The 24,048-nt window shown below is 37.1% G+C and overlaps 1 protein-coding gene across 1 annotated transcript in view; it reads right to left on the bottom strand.

The window, feature by feature from the left end:
* ASH1L (ASH1 like histone lysine methyltransferase) overlaps positions 1–24,048 on the bottom strand; it is a 214,098-nt gene that overhangs the window by 55,513 nt on the left and 134,537 nt on the right. The window contains 1 exon segment of the mRNA XM_029227664.1: positions 12,648–12,742. Coding sequence (XP_029083497.1) covers positions 12,648–12,742 — 95 coding nt within the window.

Genomic DNA, 24,048 nt, shown 5'->3' with positions numbered 1-24,048 from the left:
TATTCAGTATATATAAAGAACTAAGCTCAAGAACAAAAAAAAATGACTCAATTCAAAAATGGACAAGGACTTGGGAATTCCTAGGCAGTCCAGTTGATAGGACTCGGCGCTTTCACTGCTGTGGGCCCGGGTTCAATCCTGATTGGTGAACTAAGATTTTAAGAACTTGCAAGCTGTGTGGTGCAGCCAAAAAAAAAAAAAAAAAAAAAAGGCAATCTACAGATTCAATTCAATCCCTATCAAATTACCAATGGCCTTTTTCACAGAACTAGATCAAAAAAATCTTAAAATTTGTATGGAGGCACAAAAGACCTTGAATAGCCAAAGCAATCTTTTTTCTTTTTTAAATTTATTTATTTTTGGCTGCATTGGGTCTTGGTTGCTGCACTTGGGCTTTCTCTAGTTGTGGCGAGCAGGGGCTACTCTTCATTGCGATGTGTGGGCTTCTCATTGCCATGGCTTCTCCTGTTGCAGAGCATGGGATCTAGGCATGTGGGCTTCAGTAGTTGTGGCGCATGGGCTCCAGTAGTTGTGGTGCACGGGCTTAGTTGCACCGTGACATGCGGGATCTTCCCAAATCAGGGCTCGAACCTGTGTCCCCTACATTGGCAGGTGGATTCTTAACCACTGCGCCACCAAGGAAGCCCAGCCAAAGCAATCTTGAAAAAGAAAAATGACCTGGAGGAACCAGGTTCCCTGACTTCAGACTATAATATAAAGCTACAGTCATCAAAACAGTACAGTACTGGCACAAAAACAGAAATATTGATCAATGGAATAGGATAGAAAGTCCAGAAATAACCCCACAAATCTATGGTCAATTAATCTATGACAAAGGAGGCAAATACAATGAAGAAAAGACAGTCTTTTCAATAAATGGTGCTAGGAAAACCAGACAGCTACATGTAAAAAAATGAAACTAGAACATTCTTGAATACCATACACAAAAGTTAACTCAAAATGGATTAAAGACCTAAATGTAAGACCAGATACTATACAATTGTTAGAGGAAAACATAGGCAGAATACTCTTTGACATAAATCACAGCAATATGTTTTTCTCTTTTTTTAAATTAATTTTTATTGGAGTATGGTTGCTTGCAATATATTTTTCGATCCATCTCCCAGAGTAATGGAAATAAAAACAAAAATAAACAAATGGGACCTAATTAAACTTAAAAGCTTTTGCACAGCAAAGGAAACCACAAACAAAACAAAAAGACAACCCACAGAATGGGAGAAAATATTCACAAATGATGTGACCAACAAGGGATTAGTGTCCAAAATTTACAAAGAGCACATGTGGCTCAATATCCAAAAAACAAACAACCCAATCAAAAAATGGGCAGAAGACCTAAATAGACATTTCTCCAAAGAAGACATACAGATGGCCTAGAGGCACATGAAAAGATGCTCAACATCACTAATTATGAGAGAAATGCAAATCAAGACTACAGTGAGATATCACCTCACATGGTCAGAATGGCCATCATCAAAAAATCTACGAACAATAAATGCTGGAGAGGGCATGGAGAAAAGGGAACCCTCCCACACTGTTGGTGGGAATGTAAATTGGTACAGCCACTATGAAGAACAGTGTGGAGGTTCCTTAAGAAAACTAAAAATAGAGCTACCATATGATCCAGCAATCCCACTCCTGAGCATATATCTGGCGAAAAACATGGTTTGAAAGGATACATGCACCCCAGTGTTCACTGCAGCACTGTTTACAATAGCTGACACATGAAAGCAACCTAAATGTCCATCGACAGATGAATGGATAAAGAAGATGTGGTACATATATATAATGGAATATTAGTCATTAAAAAGAATGAAATAATGCCACTTGCAGCAACATGGATGGACCTGGAGATTATCATACTAAGTGAAGTGAGTCAGACAGAGAAGAAAAATATCATATGATATCGCTTACATGCAGAATCTAAAAAAAAAAAAAAACCAAAAAACAAATGAACTTATTTACATAACAGAAACAGACTCAAAAACTCAGAGAATAAACTTATGGTTACCAGGGGAGAAGCGTTGAGGGGGAGGGATAGATTGGGAGTTTGGGATTGACATGTACACACTGCTATATTTAAAACAGATAACCAAAAAGGACCTACTGTTAAAAAAAAAAAAAAAAGACAAGGACTTGAGTAGACATTTCAGTAAAGAAGATATACAAATGGCCAATAGGTACATAAAGAGATGTTCAACATCACTAATCATTAGGAAAATGAAAATCAAAACCACAAGACACTGCTTCACACCTGTTAGGATGGCTATTACAGAAAAAAACAGAAAATGACAAGTATTACCAAGAATGTGGAGAAACTGAACTCTTAAGATTTGCTGGTGGGGTTGTAAAGTGGTATATTCTGTAGATGTACCATATGATAAAGCAATTACACTTCTGGGTACACACATAAAAGAACTGAAACCGGGGGTCCTCAACAGAGAATTCTGTAAGCCAATGTTTATAGCAGTATTATTCGCAATTGCAAAAAAGTGAAAACATTAGAAAATGTCCATTGACAGATGAATGGATAAACAAAATGTGTGCGTATGTATACATACACACACACAAAGGTACTATCCACCATTAAAAAGAAATGAAATTCTCATATATGCTGCAAAATGGAAGAACCTTACGTTAACATAAAGACATTATGTTAAGTGAAATCAGGAAGACACAAAAGGACAAATATTGTTGTTAAGATTTCGCCTATATGAGGTACCTATAATAGTCAAATCATAGAGCTAGAAAGAAGAACAGTGGTTATCAGAGGCTGGGGGAAGGGGAGAATAGGAAATTGTTATTTAATGGGTACAGAGTTTCAGTTTGGGATGTTGAAAAAGTTCTAGAAATGCACAGGGGTGATGGTTGCACAACAGCGTGAATGTACTTAGTGCCACTGAACCTTATACTTAAAAATGGTCAAAATGCAAAATTTAAGTTATGTATATTTTACCTCAAGTTAAAATTAATAATGTAATATACCAAAACCACTGTGTGCTTTAAAATGGGTGAATTGTGCCTCAATAAGCTGTTAAAAAAAGTACAACCATGTTAAAATTTTTTGCTTCATCCATTAAACAATTACTTAGAAAGTCTCAGAAGGAGAAGGAAAGCCTATTGTAAATGCCCATATTTTTGCTTACTGTATTCTTTCTGCATTCCTGATGTTCCAAGGTTCCTTCTTTTATTTCTTTCTGTTTAGAGAACTTCCTTTACCCATAGGATAGATTTGCTGGCAACAAACCTAAGAATCCTTTGCTTCTTTCAATTCCTGAAAGAAGGATATTTTCATTGGGTATAGGATTCTGGTTTGACAGTTCTTCTTTCAGTACTTGAAAAATGTGCCACTTACATGAACTCAGACGTGAAATCCACTGTCATTTGATTTGTTTTACCCCTATGGATATAGAGTCATTTCTCTCTCATTGTTTTAAAATTGTTTTGTCTTTAGTATGCTGAAGTTTGATCATGTGTCTCAGCATGGATTTCTCTGACTATATATACCCTGTTCCGGGTTTGCTCATCTTCTTGAATCAGAAGGTTTATGTCTTCTGCCAAATTTGGGAAGTTTTCAAGACATTATTTACTCAAGTACTTTTTTTTATCTCTACCTTCTTTCTTTTCTCCTTCCAGGACACCAAGAACATAAATATTAGCTCTTTTGTCATGGTCCCATAGCATCCGGTTTGTTTGTTTTTTTAAATGTCTATTTTCTCTTTTGTTCAGATTGGGTAATACTTGTAACACTCCATCACCTACTTCACTGATTCTTTCCTGTATATCTTTCATTCTGCTGTTGAGTCTATCCCCAAGCTTTTAATTTCAGCTACTGCATCTTTCAATTCTAAAAATTATATGTTTTTCCTATTTTTCATTTCTTTGCCAAGGCTTTCTATCTTTTTATGTTTTAAGCATGTTTATAACTGCTTGTTGAAGTGTTTTTTAAAAATCGTAACTGCTGTAAAATCTGTCAGATAATTCTAATATCTTGGTGTTGGCATACATTGATGCCTTTTAAAATTCAGTTTGAGATCTCCCAGGTTCTTGGTATGACATATGATTTTCAATTCAAACCTAGACATTTTTGTATTATGTTATGAGATTTTGGGATTTTATATGTACCTCCTGCCCCTAAACATGCATAGCCTACCCTATTATCAACATCCTCCACCAGAGCTGTACATTTGTTAACAACTGAAGAACATATACTGACATATCATTATCACTCAAAGTCCATAGTTTACATCAGTATCTTAGTATTGCATATTCTATGGCTTTGAACAAATGTATAATGATATGTATTCACCATTAAGGTATCACAACGAATAGTTTCATTGCCCTAAAAATCCTCTGTGCTCTGTAGATTCATCCTTCCTTCCCCTCAAACCACTGGCAATCACTGATCTTATTAATGTCTCCACAGTTTTGCCTTCCAGAATGTCATTTAGTTGGAATCATACAGTATGTAGCCTTTTCAGATTGGCTTCTTTCATTCAGTGCTATGAATTTAAAATTCTTCACTGTCTTTTCATGGCTTGATAGCTATTTCTTTTCAGTGCTGAATAATATTCCACTGTCTGGATGTACCACAGTTTATCCATTCACTTACTGAAAGACATCTTGGCTGCTTTCAAGTTTTGGCAATTATGAATAAAGCTGCTTTAAACATCTGTGTGCAGGTTACTGCACAGACTTAAGTTTTCAACTTCTTTGGGTAAATACCAAGGAGTTCAATTGTTGGATTGTATGGTAGGAGTATGTTTAGTTTTTTAATACAATTGATTTTTATATACCGATTTTTTTTCCCCCAGTAGCCTTGCTACTAGTTGTAGTAACTTTTTAGTGCATCTCTTTGGATTTTCTACATACACGATCATGTTATTTGCAAACAGAAACAGTTTGACTTTTTCCTTCCTGATATTTATGACTTTTATTCATCTTCTTGCCTTATTGCACTGGTAGAACATCCAGAATAATGCTGAAAATAAGTAAATAGAGTGAACATTTTTACCTTTCCAGTTTTAGAAGGAAGCATTCAATATCCTATCATTAAGTATGATCTGCTTTTTATTCAATGTAACACTGAGGAAATTCCTTTCTAGTTCTAAGAGTTTATAATCAACTTTGTTCTGTAGTTGTTTTTTTTCAACTAAAGTCTTTGTCAGGTTTTCTATCAGGGTTACACTAAGCTTATGAAATGAGTTGGGAATTGTTTCTGCCCTACTTTCACAAAGTGTTTGTGTTAAGACTGGTGTTATTTGTTTCTCAAATATATATAAGAGTTCACAAGGGAAAACCGTTTAGTTCCGGAATTTTTTTTTGGCTGCATTGGGTGTTTGTTGCTGTGCTCGGGCTTTCTCTAGTTTGGAGAGTGGGGGCTACTCTTCCTTGCAGTGCGTGGGCTTCTCATTGCAGTGGCTTCTCCTGTTGCACAGCACGGGCTTTAGGCACACGGGCTTCAGTAGTTGTGGCACACAGGCTCAGGAGTTGTGGCTCACGGGCTCTAGAGCGCAGGCTCAGTAGTTGTGGTGCACAGACTTAGCTGTTCCGTGGCATGTGAGATCTTCCCGGACCAGGGCTCGAACCCATGTACCCTGCATTGGCAGGTGGATTCTTAACCACTGCGCCACCAGGGAAGCCCCAGTTCTGGAATTTTTCATGTGAAAGATTTAGTAAGGAACTCAATTTCTTTAAACAATTATAGGATATTCAGATGTTTAATTTCATTTATAAGTTGTATTTTGTAAGGAATTTGCCCATTTCATATATTGTTAAACATATTGGCATAAAGTTATTTACATTATTAGCATCTTAATGACTGTAGGACCATTAGTATGGATCCTGGTAAATTGTGTTACCTCTTCTTTTGTCTTGATCAGTGCAGCGAGAGGTTATTAATTTTGTTGCTATTTTCAAATCTTTGTTCCCTTATTGTCTGTTTAATATTTTACTGATTTCTGTTCGTTATCATCTACCAGTTTTCTAGAAATAAGTGGGATGGCTTTACTCTTCTCATTGACATTGAGTACAGTCAGTCCTCCATATCTGTGGGTTCTAGGCATCTATGGATTCAACCAAACTTGGATCAAAAATAAATTTTAAAAAATTCCAGAAAATTCCAAAAAGCAAAACTTGAATTTTCCCAGTGCTGGTAACTATATACACAGCATTATAAGTAATCTAGAGATGATTAAAAGTCTACAGGAGGATGTGTGTAGGTTATATGCAAATACTACACCATTTTATATAAGGGACTTGAACATCCTTGGATTTTAATATCTGAGGAGGCTCCTGGAACCAATACCCCACGGATACAGAGGGACAGCTTTACTTGGTCATAGTAAACCAAGGGGAGGGGGTATCCACTCTGTGTTAATTATTTCAAAATAAGTATCATTTAATCCTCACAACTCAGGTTGGAAACAGTCTCAATATATAGGTGAAGATGCTGAGATGTAGAGTAGATAATTAACTTGTTCAAGATCACTTAGCTACAAGAGTGTGAAATAAAAAGAGGAGTCTCTTGTGTTTGATTCCAAGGTGTGCTGAGGGTCCCCAAGACCACCTTCAGGTCTGGTGACTCACAGGACTCAGCATATAGTCAGACTCATGGCTATACTTTAGTATAGCAAAAAGACACAAAGCAAAATCCATAAAGAGAAAAAATACATTGGGCAAAATCTGGAGGGAACCAGGCACAAGTTTACAAAAGTCCTCTCTCAGTAGAGTCATGCAAGATGCAATCTTTGGCAATGTACTGTGACGACACGTGTAAAATGTTGGCTAACAAGAGAGCTCATTAGAAACTCAGCACCCAAGGTTTTAATTGGTGGCTGGTCATTTAGGTACCCTCTACCTAGGATGTACCAAAATTCCATTCTCTTTGAATGAAACCAAGTGTTCAGCAGAAACCATACAGTTTATACATGGTAGGCACAGTAAGACTCTCTTACCATCTAGGGAAAGTTTTATAATAGAGGGAACTATTTACTATTCAAGTTTCCAGATGCCAGCTAATGGCCAACCTTATAAGCAGGACTTTCTAAGAATAGAAGTCTTAGGTCTGCTATTTTAATTCTTTTCTGCACATAAGGCCTATGTTCTTTCCACTGTATCAGGAAAAGCAGTCAAGATTTGACCTAAGTCTGAATGACTTGTAGGGGCAAATGACAAAAGCTATGTTGAGAAGGATTCTGAATTCTTTTCTGAGCTCAGCAGAAAAGGGTATCACGATATATTTCACAACAACTGTCAGAGTAAAAAGGAGGGCCTACATACTAAGTAATGGATTCTTGCTGACTGATAAGTCTACTGCAAAAACAGCTTCAATTCAGTAATTACCAGTTATTGAATGATTACTCTGTTAGGTACTGTGCTAAGTATTTTACATGCATTATTTTATTTAATATTCATACTAATTTCTATTTTACACTAAAGAATTTGAGGCCTTAAAAAAAAAAAAAAAAAAAAAAAGAATTTGAGGCCTTGAGATGTGTCAGGTTGCCCAGGATCACACAGCTAGTAATTGTTGGAGGCGGAATTTGACTCAAGGCCTAACTGATGCCAGAAGCCAAATGTGAAAGCCTATGTCTTCATTTTTTTTGCTCTCATACTCCCCAGAAGATTTCTGAAAAACTATGAATCCCCTTATGCATTTTCATTCTTTTTTTTTTCCTTTGCAATACGCAGGCCTCTCACTGTTCTGGCCTCTCCCGTTGCGGAGCACAGGCTCCGGACGCGCAGGCTCAGCGGCCATGGCTCACGGGCCTAGCCGCTCTGCGGCATGTGGGATCTTCCTGGACCGGGGCACGAACCCGCGTCCCCTGCATCGGCAGGCGGATTCTCAACCACTGCGTCACCAGGGAAGCCCTCCCTTATGCATTTTTAAATGTAAAGTTTAAACAGTTGCAAATGATGTAATATTTGGTTATAGCGTTTAAAAATGATGAAACTGCATACCACAGGGATTTAATACTTATCACTATTCATTAAAAAAGGAATACTCCCTTCTTTAACATTTAGAAAATTATATCATTTCTTTTTATCCTTGAACATTATTTCTATTTCACTTATTCTGGAGAATTTTATCTTAATATTATATGTTTTCTTTGCTTGAAATTCTTTTATTGAACCATCTATCCTCCTACTCTACAAAAAAGTGTTTAACACTAAAAGTATCTGTGAACATAAACCTCAAAGCATTAAAAATTTTCTTTTGCATTGTATAATCACTGTAATTTTTATAAATATATGCCTGACCAAACCAACATAAATATACATTTTCAAAATTACAGCTTTATTGGGGCAAAATTCACATACCATAAAATTCAACTTTTTAAAAGGTACTATTCAGTGGGTTTTAGTATATGGAGTGTGTAGCCATCACTACAGGATGGTTAATTTTATGTGTCAACTTGGCTGGATCACAGTACCCAGATATTTGGTTAAACATGATTCTAGATGTGTCTGTCAAAGTATTTTTTGGATGAGATTAACATGCAAATCAAAAGATTCCAAGGAAAGCAGATTATTCTCCATAATGTGGGTAGAATTCATCCAATCAGATGAAGGCCTCAAAAGAATAAAGACTGACTTCCACAGAGTGAATTCTGTCAGTAGACTGCCTTCAGACTCCTTGAGCTGCAAGATCAACTTTTTCCTGGGTCTCCATGCTGCCAGCCTACCTTGCAGATTTTGGACTTGCTAGCCTCCACAACTGCGTAAGCCAAGTCCTTAAAATAAACCTTTCTCTCTCTATATCTTATTGGTTGTTTCCTTGGAGACCTCTGACTAATATAATCAACATTATTTGGGAACATTTTCGTCATCCCCAAAAGAAACCTTGTACCCATTAGCAGTCACTCCACATTCTCCCCTACCCCCAGTCCCTGGAAACCATTCATCTACTTTGTGTTTCTATGTATTTGCCTATTCTGGACATTTCATATAAATGGAATCATAAAATACGTGGTGTTTTGTGACTGTCTTCTTTTTTGTGTGTGTGTGACTGTCTTCTTTCACAAAGCATAATGTTTTCACGGTTCACCCATGTTGTCACATGTCTCAGTACTTAATTTCTTGTTATTGCCCAATAACATTCCATTGTGCAAGATATATCACATTTTGTTTACGCACGGCATGCGAGATTCCAGTTCCCTGACCAGGGATCATACACCCCTCCCCCCGCCCCAGTGGAAGCACAGGATCCTAACCATTGGACCACTAGGGAAGTCCTTTGGATGTATGTTTTCAATTCTTTTGGGTATGTATCTAAGCAGCAGTATTGCTAGGTCTTATATTAAATCTGTGATTAACTTGTTGGGAACTACTAAAATGTTTCCCGAAGAGGTTTACACCACTTCACATTCTTACCAGCAATGTATGAGGGTTCCAGTTTCTTCACACCCTCATTAATCCTTTAATTAAAGCCATCCCAGTGGGTGTGAAGTGATAATCTCATTATGGTTTTGATATCCATTTCCCTAATGACTAATGATGTTGAGCATCTTTTCATGTGCTTATTGACCATTTCTATATCTTTTTCTGGAGAAAGATCAATTCAAATCATTTACTCTTGAAAAGATTCTGTTGTTTGTCTTTTTATTATTGAATTATAACAGTTCTTTATATATATGGGTTTCTGGATACAAGTCTCTTACTTGATATATGATTTGAAAATGCTTCTCCCTTTCTGTGGGTTGTTTCAGCTTCTTGATGGTGTTCTTTGAAGCACAAAAGTTTTAAATATTGATGAAGTTCAATTTGTCTCTTTTTTTCTTTTGTTGTACATGATTTTGGTGTCAGACACCTAAGAAATTATTACCTAATCCAAGGTCACAAAGATTTACTCTTATGCTTTCTTCTAAGAGTTTTATAATTTTAGCTCTTATATTTAGGTTGGTGATCCATTTTGAGTTACTTTATCCTTTTGTATGTGCATATTCAGCTATCACAGTAACCATCTGTTGAAAGCACCATGCTTTCCTCATTGAACTGTTGTGGCACTGTTGTAAAAAATCAATTGACTAAAAATGTAAAGGTATAATATACAGTTTGATAAATGAGTATTTATCATAAAAAGTAAATTTTTTTGAAGTGCATTTCTCTAAAGAGATAAAGAAACCTGATTTCATTAAAAATTAAAAAATAAGTATTACCTTCCATTTATTGAATGACTCCATTGATGATAAGATGCATTATTATTTTATCTGTATAACTATTTTATTCACATAACTAATATCGCAAAGACAGAGATGAACCTAGGTCTGGCTGACTCAAAGTCAGGCTCTTTGTTTACATGATACTGGATGTGACCTGTTTGAAACAGCTGACTGGCCTCCCTCCCTATCCTAATCATAAATTATTATCTGAACAACAAAACAGCACTGTCCAGAAAAAAAATTTTTATCCTGTAACAGCCTGATTTTATGTCTTGTTTCACAAGAAAAACGGCCCACTACTTGGATAGGTTTTTCCATTATTTACTTAATTTGCAGACCACTGAGTACAGATTAGTCTTAGTAAGAGACTAAAGTGGGGATTTAGAGAGAGAAAACCTTTATTTAAATTAAGGGATTTCCATTCTGGACCTCTTAACCACTATTCATGCCAGATATGTGACAGAAATATTGGCCTATCCATTATTCATCTCATCTCCCTTGGAATTAACTGACTCTATCACCCCCTTGAATAGTCAGAGCTTCTTTCCAAAATTTGAGTTATGAATTAGCCAATTTCCCAACCAGAGCAAAACCAGTGAGACCAAAATGGTCATGTTTTCCTTTACACAGAATTTTTAAAATTACCTCTTATTTTCAAAGCCTATTTATCATTAGCACATTCTAGGAAATAACTAAATCTGCTGAGAACCTTCTTCCACTGCTATGACCTCACTACTAAAAACAAAAGGCTCTTTCAAAAGAGCTTTGGCACTAAGCCCAGAGAATACGGAATTTACTCTTACTTTTTTTAAGTAAGCAATAGTACAGTTATCTAGCTGAGAATTAAACCTTGTAATGCTTGTTGTACTTAAACTATTCTCTAGCCACCCAATACAGAATAGTTAAAGCAAACAAATCTTTATTGCAGAACTTGTCTACCCCTGTTGCTTTAAATACATTGCTGGTGCTGGGCCCTCTGGGGAGAAAAAAGGAACTAGATAATCATAACACACAGAAAAGCCCCATAGTCAAGAGAGTCAAGAGTCATAGTTGAAGAGAACACTAAAAGCACTGGATCAACATCTACTACACAAATAAGCTGTTCCTGGAAAAAAAAAATTCTCATCCTATATTCAATTATGTATTCTAATTTCTCCTTTTCTTTCACTGTATAACCAATATTTGTTAAACTTCTATTATGTACGAAGCATGGGGAAATCAAAGGAGAATAAGAAAGACAAATGATCCTGTGCTCCTAGAGCTTATAATCTGGTGGAGGAGACATTACTAAATGAGTAAACAAATATAGTAATTATAGATTATAGAAAGAAGTAAACAGGGTGCTGTGATACAGACTTGATATACAGGAAGGAACCCTCTTTTGTAGGATAATCAGCAAAAAAATTTTAAAGAAAATAATATTTAAGCTGGTACTGACATTTAGCTCATCCTCAAAGGATGAGAAGAAATCCACCATGGGAAGTTTGAAGAAGAGCTTTGCAGGCAATAGTAATAATAAGCATAATGATCTTTTGGTTGGAAAGAGTTTGGTATGGTCTAGAATCTGAAAGAAGGCCAGCATGACACACAATACAGTGATTATAAGGGAAATATGGGAAACAACAGAGGCAGAAAAATGAGGTAGTCAGGAACCAGATCATTCCCAAGAGTTGGGGTAAGGAGTTTATAGTTTAATGGTGAGCCACTGAAAGGTTTTCAGTACGATTTAGTTTAAGTTATAAAATCATTTCCCTTTTTACTGTGTGGAGAGTAGATTGGAAGGGAGCAAGAATGGAAGTGGACAGACCTGTTAGAAAGCTATTGCAATGGCCTGAGCAAAAGATAATAGTGGCATGGACTTGAAAAATGGCAATGGAATTTGAAGAGAAGTAGGATATATTTCAAGGACGAAAATAACAGAACTTGTAGATGGATTGGATGAGGCCAATCCAGGAAATCCAGGATGCCTTCTAGGTACACTTTACTTATCTGATAAGCTCAACAGTATGATCCTGGAAGGTATTATTATTGAAATGCTAAACAAAGACTTGAATTTTCTCCAAAAATAAACAGATAAATCTTGATCAATTTTCAAGCATATAAACAATCAGAAAAAGCAGTGGGCCCTTTTCCTTTGATTATTACATATCCACAAATCATCTCCCTTTGAACACAGAAAACACTTGAAACTGAAGTAATGAATAGTTGGGTTTTCCTAGATGATTTACTTAGAGAATCAAATGTTACAGATATAGTGTTTATTGAAACTCCGGTGAATAAGATTTACGTCATTTTGACCCCTAGACGGCAAAAGGGTTTGCAAAATTCTTCAGAGTACCTATAATTAAATGGTAACGACTTGACCCCACTGGAGATGTAGAAATAATAAGAACACAAAGACATTTCACCCAAACTCAAGAAATACCATTTCCTCTCAGTAATATATTGTGTATACTGAGTACTCACCGACATGAATGGGGGCTGGGAATAATCCATATTCATGCTCTCCCGGAGTGTATTCCAGCTTCTCTTTCTTTAATTGGATCAGTCGGCTCTTTGGGCTGTGATTAGAAAAGAATGGAAAACAGTGAGAGGCAATGAAATTTCCTTTTGTGGTAAAATAGAAAAAAAAAAAAAATCACTCTATCGAATATTTGTTTTAGTGGTGATCATTTTGTAATGTATAGAAATATCGAATCACTATGTTGTACCTCTGGAACTAACATAGTGTTGTAGGTCAATTATACTCAATTTAAGAGAATGAGATACTATTTTGAGTTAAAAATCACCTTTATAACTATAATAAGGAATGAACTTGGCTTCACAGTAATTTATGCAAAAATACTGGGGGGCTTTAATTAATTAAAAAATGTTTATGTAATCCAATTGAGCTATAGATAAGATTTCATAAAGTAAGCAAAATTCCAAATTCACAATTTAGAGTGATAATTTTTTTAAAGTGTAGCTACAAAAGTATGTTATTTTTCTATAATTCTGATCCCAAACTAGTCATTTCATGTGACTCTTATAAAAAGGGACAAAGAAAATTAACAATAACAAATGGTTTATGTGCATGAACTATTTTGTGTGACTTGTTCTACATGTCAAAAATAGTTGACTTATATACATATCTGGTTTGTAAATAAAATTGTGAATAGGGGGAAAAAAGAGTATTTGTTTTAACAGTGGCTTAAACCTTAAAACCCATGTTTTTGGGGGGGAGGGATACTAAGTATTTTCGTGTATTTTTAAAATCCAAATTTCTGGAATTGTCTTTTAGGAATTATACATAAGATGCATTCTCCAATGCATCTCCAATGCACTAGCATTCTCCAACAGTTTTGCAGAAGGAACCTAAATTTCAGATCTGATCATAATGACTGCCTTATATTTGGTTAGTGATTTATAGTTTATAAAGTACTTTCACACATTATCATTTATGTCAATCCCGTGAAGTAGGTAAGAAATGTTAACTCTAGTTTACAGATTTGAAAACTGATGCTCTACAAGGCTAACTGACTTTCTTTAATTGTTGTAGCTGGCAAGGAGATTCAAGATGTAAAACTTAGTTTCTTGCTAAACCCCTATTCATTTACTATTCTTTTTATTTTATTCCACCATGTCCCATCAGCTTTTACCTCTTCCACTCATCTTACTGGGTCTGCGTTCCTAATGTTTGTTATGAGATCAAAACCTGAAGAGATTTCACAGATACATAAAAGGAAGGGAAAAAAAGGGAGGAAAAAGGAAATGAGAAAGAGGAGAGCCTCATTCAGTCGACTCTGATTTTATTTTGGCTTAAAGTTCCAGTAAATAAAGCAAGGTGGATATATTTCTTTCATGAATTATGACATACTACCTTTCAAAAAACAAGCCTAGTCTATTATATCTTGTAACAAGTAGGTATGTTAATACACACTTTGCAGATGAGAAAATTGAGACCCAAAGAAGTTATTTATAGAACCTTTAGTTCTTATTTGAAGACTGGTTCTTTCTAGTGGATCATTCATTTATTTATTCAACAATTACTGAGCACTCATTAAGTCCAGGCCCTGTTCCAAGTACTAAGAAACAGTGGGGAAAAAGATAGTTTACTTGGGTAGATATACAATAAGGAAATAAGAAAAACTAAGAAAATGAAAAAAAAAAACAACCCAGAAAATAATAAATGCTAGGCAAATAATTAAAATGTGATGAATAACAAGTAACTTGGGAAGGCTTTTCTAAGAAAGTGACATTAAGCTAAAATGTAAATGTTACTGATACTCAGGAGAGGATCTGGGAAATGGAGGAAGATCAGGCAGAGGAAATAGCTGATATAAGACGAAAGTTTAAATGAGATTGGAGAATTAGAAGAAATGAAAGGAGGCTGAAGCAGTCCAGGTAAAGTTAGAAACTAAGTCATGTAAAAGTTTAAAGGCAGTGGTAAGTAGTTTGGGGGACAGTTACAAAGAAGGAAAGGAAAGATGCTAGACTGTTCTACGTATATCTAAAGACCACTTTTCTCATTTTAAAAACGTGGCCCTCAAAAATGATTGTGAACACAAAGATGAATTTTTTAACCAACTAAAAACTATATTTCTTCATCATCAAAGTCAAATAGATCAAGAAAACAACTGTGTCTAGAACCAAGCACTCAGCATGAAAGAAAATTTGGTCTACACCTTACTAGATTCAAGACATATCCAAACTACTTAAAGAAATAACATAAAAGTTTTCATTTAGCTAACAAAGGAATGGAAGCAAAACTGGTATTTTACCCTGGTGCCAACAGGGTAAGCAAGCATATACGGGGCAGTAGTCGCGAAAGAAAATACCTGGCACCCTGAAGTGAACAGACAAGCAAAATCACAAAAAAATTCAGGGTCACCTGCATAGTTTTACGCCCTCAAATAAATGAGACCTTGAATATATCCTATCAATTACCAACTGATTCCCTAAAAAACTCAAATTTATCCTTGATTTTGCAATGCTGATACCTAAGATGCATGACATCATTATGGATATGATAATCATGTGAGAAACTGTTTTCCTAGTTCTTAGCCAAGTCTGACTTTGGTTCTAATTTAGACATAACCATTTATTTCCCTGTTGGTTACAACAAGATGGAAAGCTCTCTCATTGTTTTAAATACTCCATTCTGTGTGAGCTCTGAAGAATGGTATATTAAGAGAGAGAATTTGGTTGTCTCTGTTAGTTTGTCTTGTAGATTCTGAACATTCCTGGCATTTTCTGTGGTATTCATTTGTGTGCCACTATCAGTTCAAATCACAGGAGAAAACCTTTATACTTGTAGGAATGAAGAGTAGCCATTTCAGATACAAAACTGCCGTAACTTACAGTAGGCTGGACAGTAAAAAAAAAAAAAAAAAAAGTTGCTGTGACGGGTGTTTACTCTAGCCTATGGCTGAAGTTGCAAAAATGAGACTACTAGTGCTATGTGTAAGTGTGTAAATGAAAAAAACTCTTTTGCCTTTATTGTCAAAAGAAGTTAGTTTGCCTTTCACAATGTTCTATTTATAAATGTAACCAATTCAGTATTTGTGGCCAACTTTCTCTCTCTTTGGTAGGTTATTAGTTTTAATAATTTATCATTTGGATAAGAGGATATCTAATTAAAACAGGCAAATCCACCATCATATGGGAGAAAAATATATGATTATTTAAGGAAAAATACAAAAAGTTAGTGTTCCTAATAATCATTAATTGGTATTATGCAATTAATGCTATTATGTTTATCTTATTTGTCTACAGTCATTTCTTGGCTTTAGGTATTTATCATCTTATTTTCAAACCTTGTCAACTCTAATCTAGGCCCAAAACTCAAATTAATAAAACTATTAAGATGTCTTTTATACTCAAACTATCTTAGAAGTTTCCCAGACAGCTGGTAAGTCACACCAAGGACTTATTCCCACACTTGCTTTTTTTAATTTATTTTTTTGCCACACCGTGTGGCTTGCAGAACTTCCCTGACCACGGATAGAACCTTCGCCCCCTGCAGTGGCAGTGCGGAATCTTAACTACTGGACCACCAGGGAAGTCCCTGACAGTTTTTTATTTTTTAATAAAGTGAATGCTGTTTTTTAAAAAAAATTATTTATTTTATTTTTGGCTGCATTGGGTCTTTGCTGCTGTGCATGGGCTTTTCTCTAGTTGTGGCAAGCAGGGGCTACTCTTCCGTGCGGTGCGTGGGCTTCTCACTGTGGTGGCTTCTCTTGTTGCAGAGCATGGGCTCTAGGTGCGTGGGCTTCAGTAGTTATGGCACATCGGCTCAGTACTTGTGGCTCACAGGCCCTAGAGTGCAGGCTCAGTAGTTGTGGCACACGGGCTTAGTTGCTCCGTGGCATATGGGATCTTCTCGGACCAAGGATCGAACCCGTGTCCCCTGCACTGGCAGGTGGATTCTTAACCACTGTGTCACCAAGGAAGTCTCACTGTGTACTTTTAAGACTGGAGAAAAGTACACTAATGTTCCTATACTTGATTGGAACAGTAACTGTCAAAAACTTTATCCTCTTTATCAAGAACTTTTTTTTTTCCCCTAGGTTTGAAATCCTTGTCAGTTAGTGACAATCATAACATATATTTTACTGGATGCATTAGAAGAGTATGGAGAATTGTCAGTGTCTTACCTTTCTATAATGTTTTCATTCTCTGAGAAATTTTTGGTTAAATCTTTATGGCTAAGACTGCTGGAAGAAGTATCAAAAAACCCTCAGTAAATGACAATCTCAGTTATTTTTGACTAATGATACTAGTGGCAATAAGATTATGGGTACAGATTTCCCTGTACGTTATAACTGATAGCATCACCTTAAACAGATACTTGTTAGACTGTAAAAAGGGACAGAGCTAGAATTTCCAGGAAATTTTTAGCCAGGAAACAAATGATTTTGTGAAAGCAGACAGTTTAACTCAAGATCAGCAAAATAAGAATTACCTAGGACTATAAAATTGATTTAACTGTAGTAAATATATTTTAATGAGTGTATAATAAAGACCTTTTCTTTCTTCTTAATCTTTCTATATAACCCTGAAGTTATTAGGTGATCGCTGTACACACTGAAATTAAATACTTTTTAACTGGTATACTGTTCCAAAGCCTTAAATTAAGAAAAAAAAATCCTGTAAATGTTCTTAATATAAATTATAAGCCTACAGGAGAACTTAATAAAATTTCTGTTTAAAAAAGAAGATACATGCTGATTGGTCTAACCTAAAAAACTGTTCACAATATTATATATACAGTCACACCTTACCTTATTTTACTGCACTTTGCAGGTACTGTGTTTTTTTTCATTACAAATTCAAAGTTTTGTGGCAACCCTGCTTGGAGCAAGTCTACAGTGCCATTTTTCCAAGGGCATTCTCTCACTTCTTGTCTCTGTGTCACATTTTGGTAATTCTCACAATATTTCAAACTTTTTCATTATTATTTGTTATGGTGATCTATGATCAGTGATCACTGATGTTACTCTTGTAATTGTTTTGGGGAGGCTCAAACCATGCCCATATAAGACGGTGAACTTAATAAATGCTGTATGTGCTCTGACTGCTCTACCAGCTAGCCAATCCCCACCCACCCCCGTCTCCCACGCCCCCACCCCAAACCCATCTCTCTCCCTTTCCTCAGGCCTCCCTATCCCCTGAGACACAGCAATACTGAAATTCGGCCAACTAATAACCCTACAGTGGCCTCTAAGAGTTCAAGTGAAAGGAAGAGTCGCACATCTCTCACTTTAAATTAAAAGCTAGAAATGATTAAGCTTAGTGAGGAAGGCAACACCTTAAGCCGAGACAGGCCGAAAGCTAGACCTCTTGTGCCATTTAGCCAAGCTGTGAATGAAAAGGAAAAGTTCTTGAAGGAAATTAAAAGTGCTACTCCAGGGAACACACAGATAATAAGAAAGTAAAACAGCCCTATTGTTGACATGGAGAAAGTTTGAGTGGTCTGGATAGAAGGTCAAACCAGCCACAACATTCCCATAAGCCAAAGTCTAATCCAGAGCAAGGCCCTAACTCTCTTCAGTTCTCTGAAGGCTGAGAGATGTGAAGAAGTTGCAGAAGAAAACTTTGAAGCTAGCAGAGGTTGGTTCGTGAGGTTTAACATCGAAGTACAAGGTGAAGCAGCGAGTGCTGATGTACAAGCTACAGCAAGTTATCCAGAAGATCTAGCTAAGATCATTAATGAAGGTGGCTACACTAAACAACAGATTTTCAGTGTAGATGAAACAGCCTTATACTGGAAGAAGATGCTATCTAGGACTTCATATGTAGAGAGAAGTCAGTGCCTGGCTCAAAGGTTCAAAGGACAGGCTGACTCTCTCTTGTTAGAGGCTAATGCAGCCAGTGACTTTAAGTTGAAGCCAATGCTCATTTACCATTCCAAAAATCCTAGGGTCCTTTAGAATTATGCTTAATCTACTCTGCCTCTGCTCTTTCAAATGGAACAACAAAGCCTGGACGACGGCACATCTGTTGACAAAGCCCACTGTTGAGACCTACTGCTCAGGAAAAAAGATTCCTTTCAAAACATTACTGCTCATTGACAATGCACCTGGTCATCCAAGAGCTCTGATGGAGATGTACGAGATTAATGTTGTTTTCATGCCTGCTAGCATAACATCCACTCTGCAGCCCATGGATCAAGGAGTAATTTCCACATTCAAGTCTTATTATTTAAGAAATACATTTCATAAGGCTGCAGCTGCCACAGATAATGATTCCTCTGATGGATCTGGGCAAAGGAAATTGAAAACCTTCTGGAAAAGATTCTAGATGCCATTAAGAACATTTGTGGTTCACGGGAGGAGGTCAAAATATCAACATTAACAGGAGTTTGGAAGTCGTTTCCAACCCTCATGGGTGACTTTGAGGAGTTCAAGACTTCAGTGTAGGAAGTAACTGCAGATGTGGTGGAAATAGCAAGAGAACTAGAAATGGGAGCCTGAAGGTGAGACTGAACTGCTGCACTCTTGTGGTAAAACTTTCACGGATGAGGAGTTGCTTCATATGGATGAGCAAAGAAAGTGGCTTCTTGAGATGGAATCTACTCCTGGTGAAGACGCTGTGAAGATTTTGTTGAAATGGCAACAAAAGATTTAGAATATTACATAAACTTAGTTGCTAAGGCAGTGACAGAGTTTGAGAGGATTGACTCCAATTTTGAAAGAAGTTCTGTGGGTAAAATGTTGTCAAAGAGCACTGCATGAGAGAAAAAGAAAAAGTACTGCATGCTGCAGAGAAATCATTCATGAAAGGAAGAGTCAAAGATGCAGCAAACTGCACTGCTGCCTTGTCTTGAGAAACTGCCTCAGCCACCCCAGCCTTAAGCAACCACCACCCTGATCAGTCAGCAGCCATCAACGTCGAGGCAAGGCCCTCTATCAGCAAAAAGATTACAACTCGCTGAAGACTCAGGTGACGGTTAGCACTTTTTGGCAATCAAGTATTTTTAAATTAAGGCATGTACATTGTTTTTTCAGATATAATGCTATTGCACACTTAATAGACTACGGTATAGTGTAAATATATCTTTCACATGCGCTGGGAAACCAAGACCTCCGTGTGACTCCCTTTCTTGCAATATTCACTTTATTGCAGTGGTCCGGTATTGAACCTGCAGTGTCTCTGAGGTATGCCTGTGTACATATAATGTAAACTGCTTTTTATGCTCCTATTTCGAAAAACCCATTTTCCTTCCTATGTGCAAAACACCCAGTTCTTTCCTACTGTGAGTTTCTTTCCTGTGTATCACCTTACTTTTACACAGAACACTTGACTTCTGACACCTCTGGTAATAAAATGTGCGGAAGTTTTTCACTACGTCAACCAATTCTCTTCACACCAGCTAGGTGTCCTAAAATTTAACTCAAGTCTAACACTACCTACCTGGAGACACTGTCAGATCCCACAGGTTAAGGGCTCAGTCTCACAAGTCTGCCTCCATTCTACCTCAGATGTCAACTGAAAATAGTAAGTCCCCAGTTTATCCACAACTTATGTCCTACAAATTGGAGGTCCCCATTACCCCCTCTCTCAAGTCTGATTAATTTGCTATAGCTGTTCACCAGTCACAGAACTCAGGGAAACACTTACTTACGTTTACCAGCTTATTAAAGGATATGATAAAGGATACAGGTGAACATCCAGATGGAAGAGGTGCATAGGCAAAGTATGTGGGAAGAGGTGTAGAGTCTCCATTACCTCTCTGGGTGTGTCACTCTCCTTGTACCTCCAATTGTTCACCAACCTGGAAGATCTCTGAACTCTGTACTACTGGGATTTTATAGAGGCTTTCTAACATAGGCATGATCAATTATTAGCTCAAATTTCCAGGCCCTCTCCCCTTTTCCGGAGGATGGCAGGATGGGGCTGAAAATTCCAAACTTCTAATCATGGCTTGGACTTTCTGATGACCAAGGGCCATCCAGGAGCCCACCCAGAGATGCCTTTTAGAAAAAAAAAGATGCTCATAGTGCTCTTATCACTTAGGAATTTACAAGGGTTTTTGGAGCCCTGTTTCAGGGACAGAGTCAAAGACAAATATTAGAACAAGAGACGCTCCTAAATTTTCCTATCCCTTAGGAAATTATAAGGATTTTAGGAGTCCTGTATCAGAAACTGGGGGCAGAGACCAACAAATAAATTTTCTATTACCTAACAGTTTCTATACTTTTTATGACCATGTAGTTAAATTATGTAGGTTCAGTATGATATATAATTGGATAAACCAAATTTGTAACCATGAAGAATCTTATTTAATTTTATATGACAAGATCACTAATAAGGACAAGATGTACACTTCATAAGCATAAATGATACCTATACAGTCCTCTCAGGAAACCGGCCTGCTATTTATTCTATGGCTTATGGAATCCCATAATTTAAAGGGAGTAAGAAATGTCACTCTTGGCAGGTCGGGAACACTGACAAATATGGGGGTTTTAAAGTAATAGGATTTTCCTACAGGGACTTCCCTGGTGGTCCAGTGGTTAAGAATCCGCATTCCAATTCAGGAGACACGGGTCTGGATCCTTGGTTGGGGAACTAAGATCCCACATGCCGCGGGGCAACTAAGCCTGCGCGCCACACCTAGAGAGCCCGTGCACCACAACTACCGAGCCCGTGCGCTCTGGAGTCTGCAGGCCACAACTAGACAGCCCGGGTGCCAAAACTAGACAAGTCCAAGCGCCGCAACGAAGACCCAGCGCAGCCAAATAAAATAAAACAAAATGAGGCTTCCCTGGTGGCACAGTGGTTGAGAGTCCGCCTGCTGATGCAGGGGACACGGGTTCGTGCCCCGGTCCGGGAAGATCCCACATGCCGCGAAGTAGCTGGGCCTGTGAGCCATGGCCGCTGAGCCTGCGCGTCCGGAGCCTGTGCTCCGCAACGGGAGAGGCCACAACAGTGGGAGGCCCACGTACCGCAAAAAGTAAATAAAAAAAATAAATAAAAATAAATAAAAAAACGAAATAAAGTAAAATAGGATTTTCCTACAGTTATAGGTCTCCCATGTGAAATTTGACAGAGAGTTAGAAGGCTTTTGGTTCCTCATCTTTGTAGATGAGTTGATAAGGGCAATAAAATACTTCTGACAGAAAATTAAAACTTTTATAAAGGTTTCCAACCAGTAGCTGATTCTGAACCCTTAGAAACATGTTGCTCTAGTTGCTATAATCATATTACAAGGAGATTTTTGTATATTAATTAATAATATACTGTATATATCAATATATGTAAATAAAATTGGCCTTATTTTACATCAAATTAATGATACTTAATCAGAAATCACTAAACAAATGTATGTGGTAAGAGATATACACCATAACCACGTTGGATTCATTCCAGAGTCACAAGAATGGTTCAACATACTCAAATCAATCAATGTGATACACCACATCAACAAAAAGAAAAGATAAAAACCACATGATCAACTCAATAGATGCAGAAAAAGCATTCAATAAAGTTCAACACCCATTCATGATAAAAACTCTTACCAAACTGGGTACAGAGGGAATATATCAACATAATAAAAGCTATTTATGACAATCCCAGAGTCAATATAATACTCAACAGTGAAAAGCTGAAAGCTTCCCACTAAAATGTGTAACAAGACAAGGATGCCCACTCTTACCACTTCTCTTAACATAGTATTGGAAGTCTTAGCCACAGCAATCAGACAAGAAAAAGAAATAAAAGGTATTCAAATTGGTAAAATTGTCCTTAGATGCAGATGACATGATACTATATACAGAAAATCCTAGGACTTACCTGGTGGTGCAGTGGTTAAGAATCCGCCTGCCACTGTGGGGGACATGGATTCGAGCCTTGGTCCGGGAAGATCCCAAATGCCGTGGAGCAACTAAGCCCATGTGCCACAACTACTGGGCCTGCGCTCTAGAGCCTGCGAGCCACAACTACTGAGCCAGCATGCCACAACTATTAAAGCCTGCGCGCCTAGAGCCCATGCTCTGCAGCAAGAGAAGCTACCGCAATGAGAAGCTCATGCACTGCAACGAAGAGTAGACCCTGCTTGTCGCAACTAGAGAAAGCCCGCACACAGCAATGAAGACTCAAAGCAGCCAATAAATAAATAAATAAATTTGTATTAAAAAAAAAAAAGAAAACCCTAGAGTTTCCACACAAAAACTACTAAAACTGGTAAACGAATTCAGCAACATGGAAGGATACAAGAATTTCCAAAATATACAAACAGCTCATACAACGCAGGAACAAAAAACCAAACAACCCAAACGAAAAATGGGCAGAAGACCCAAATAGACATTTTTCCAAAGAAGATATACAGATGGCCAATAGGCAGATAAAAGATGCTTATCATCGCTAATTATTAGAGAAATGGAAGTCAAAACTACAATGAGGTACCACCTCACACCAGTCAGAATGGCCATAAATAAAAAGTCTACAAACAATAAATGTTGGGGAGGGTGTGGTGAAAAGGGAACCCTCTTACACTGTTGGTGGGAAGGTAAACTGATGCAGCCATTATGGAAAACAGTATGGCAGTTCCTTAAAAAGCTAAAAACAGAGTTGCCACATGATCTAGCAATCCCACTCCTAGGCATGTATCCATACAAAACTATAATCCAAAAAGATACATGCACCTGCTATGTTCATAGCAGCACCACTGACAATAGCCAAGACATGGAAACAACCTAAAGGTCCACAACCTAAATGTCCACTGACAGATGAAAGGATAAAGAAGATGTGGTGTGTGTGTGTGTATATCTATCTATCTACCTATCTACATATCTATCTACCTATCTACACACTATGAAATACTACACTACTCAGCCATAAAAAAGAATGAAATAATGCCATTTGCAGCAACATGGATGCAACTAGAGATTATCATACTAAGTGAGTAAGTCAGACAGAGAAAGACAAATACAATATAATAACTTATATGTGGAATCTAAAATATGACACAAATGAACATATCTAAGTAACAGAAACAGACTCACAGACATACAGAACACACTTGTGGTTGCCAAGGAGGTGGGGGTCGGGGAGGGAAGGATTGAGAGTTTGGGATTAGCAGATGCAAACTAGTATATATAGGATGGATAAACAACAAGGTCCTACTGTATAGCACAGGGGACAATATTTAATACGCTGTGATAAGCCATAATGGAAAAGAATATGAAAAAGTATATATATAACTGAGTCACTTTGCGTACAGCAGAAATTAACACAACTGTGTAAATCAAATGTTTATATTTCTATAAAATTAAAAAAAATTTATGTGGTAATATCTCCACCTTAGAGTGGAGACTTAACTACAAAGAGGAACTGCAAAAGTAAAACTGATACCTTGCACAAGACCCATTTTGGATAAGTTATT

The sequence above is a fragment of the Monodon monoceros genome, unplaced genomic scaffold (genome assembly GCF_005190385.1).
Source record: "Monodon monoceros isolate NGI ecotype Baffin Bay Population unplaced genomic scaffold, NGI_Narwhal_1 Super_Scaffold_18, whole genome shotgun sequence".
NCBI lineage: Eukaryota > Metazoa > Chordata > Mammalia > Artiodactyla > Monodontidae > Monodon > Monodon monoceros.
This window is presented reverse-complemented; position numbering and strand designations above follow the sequence as displayed.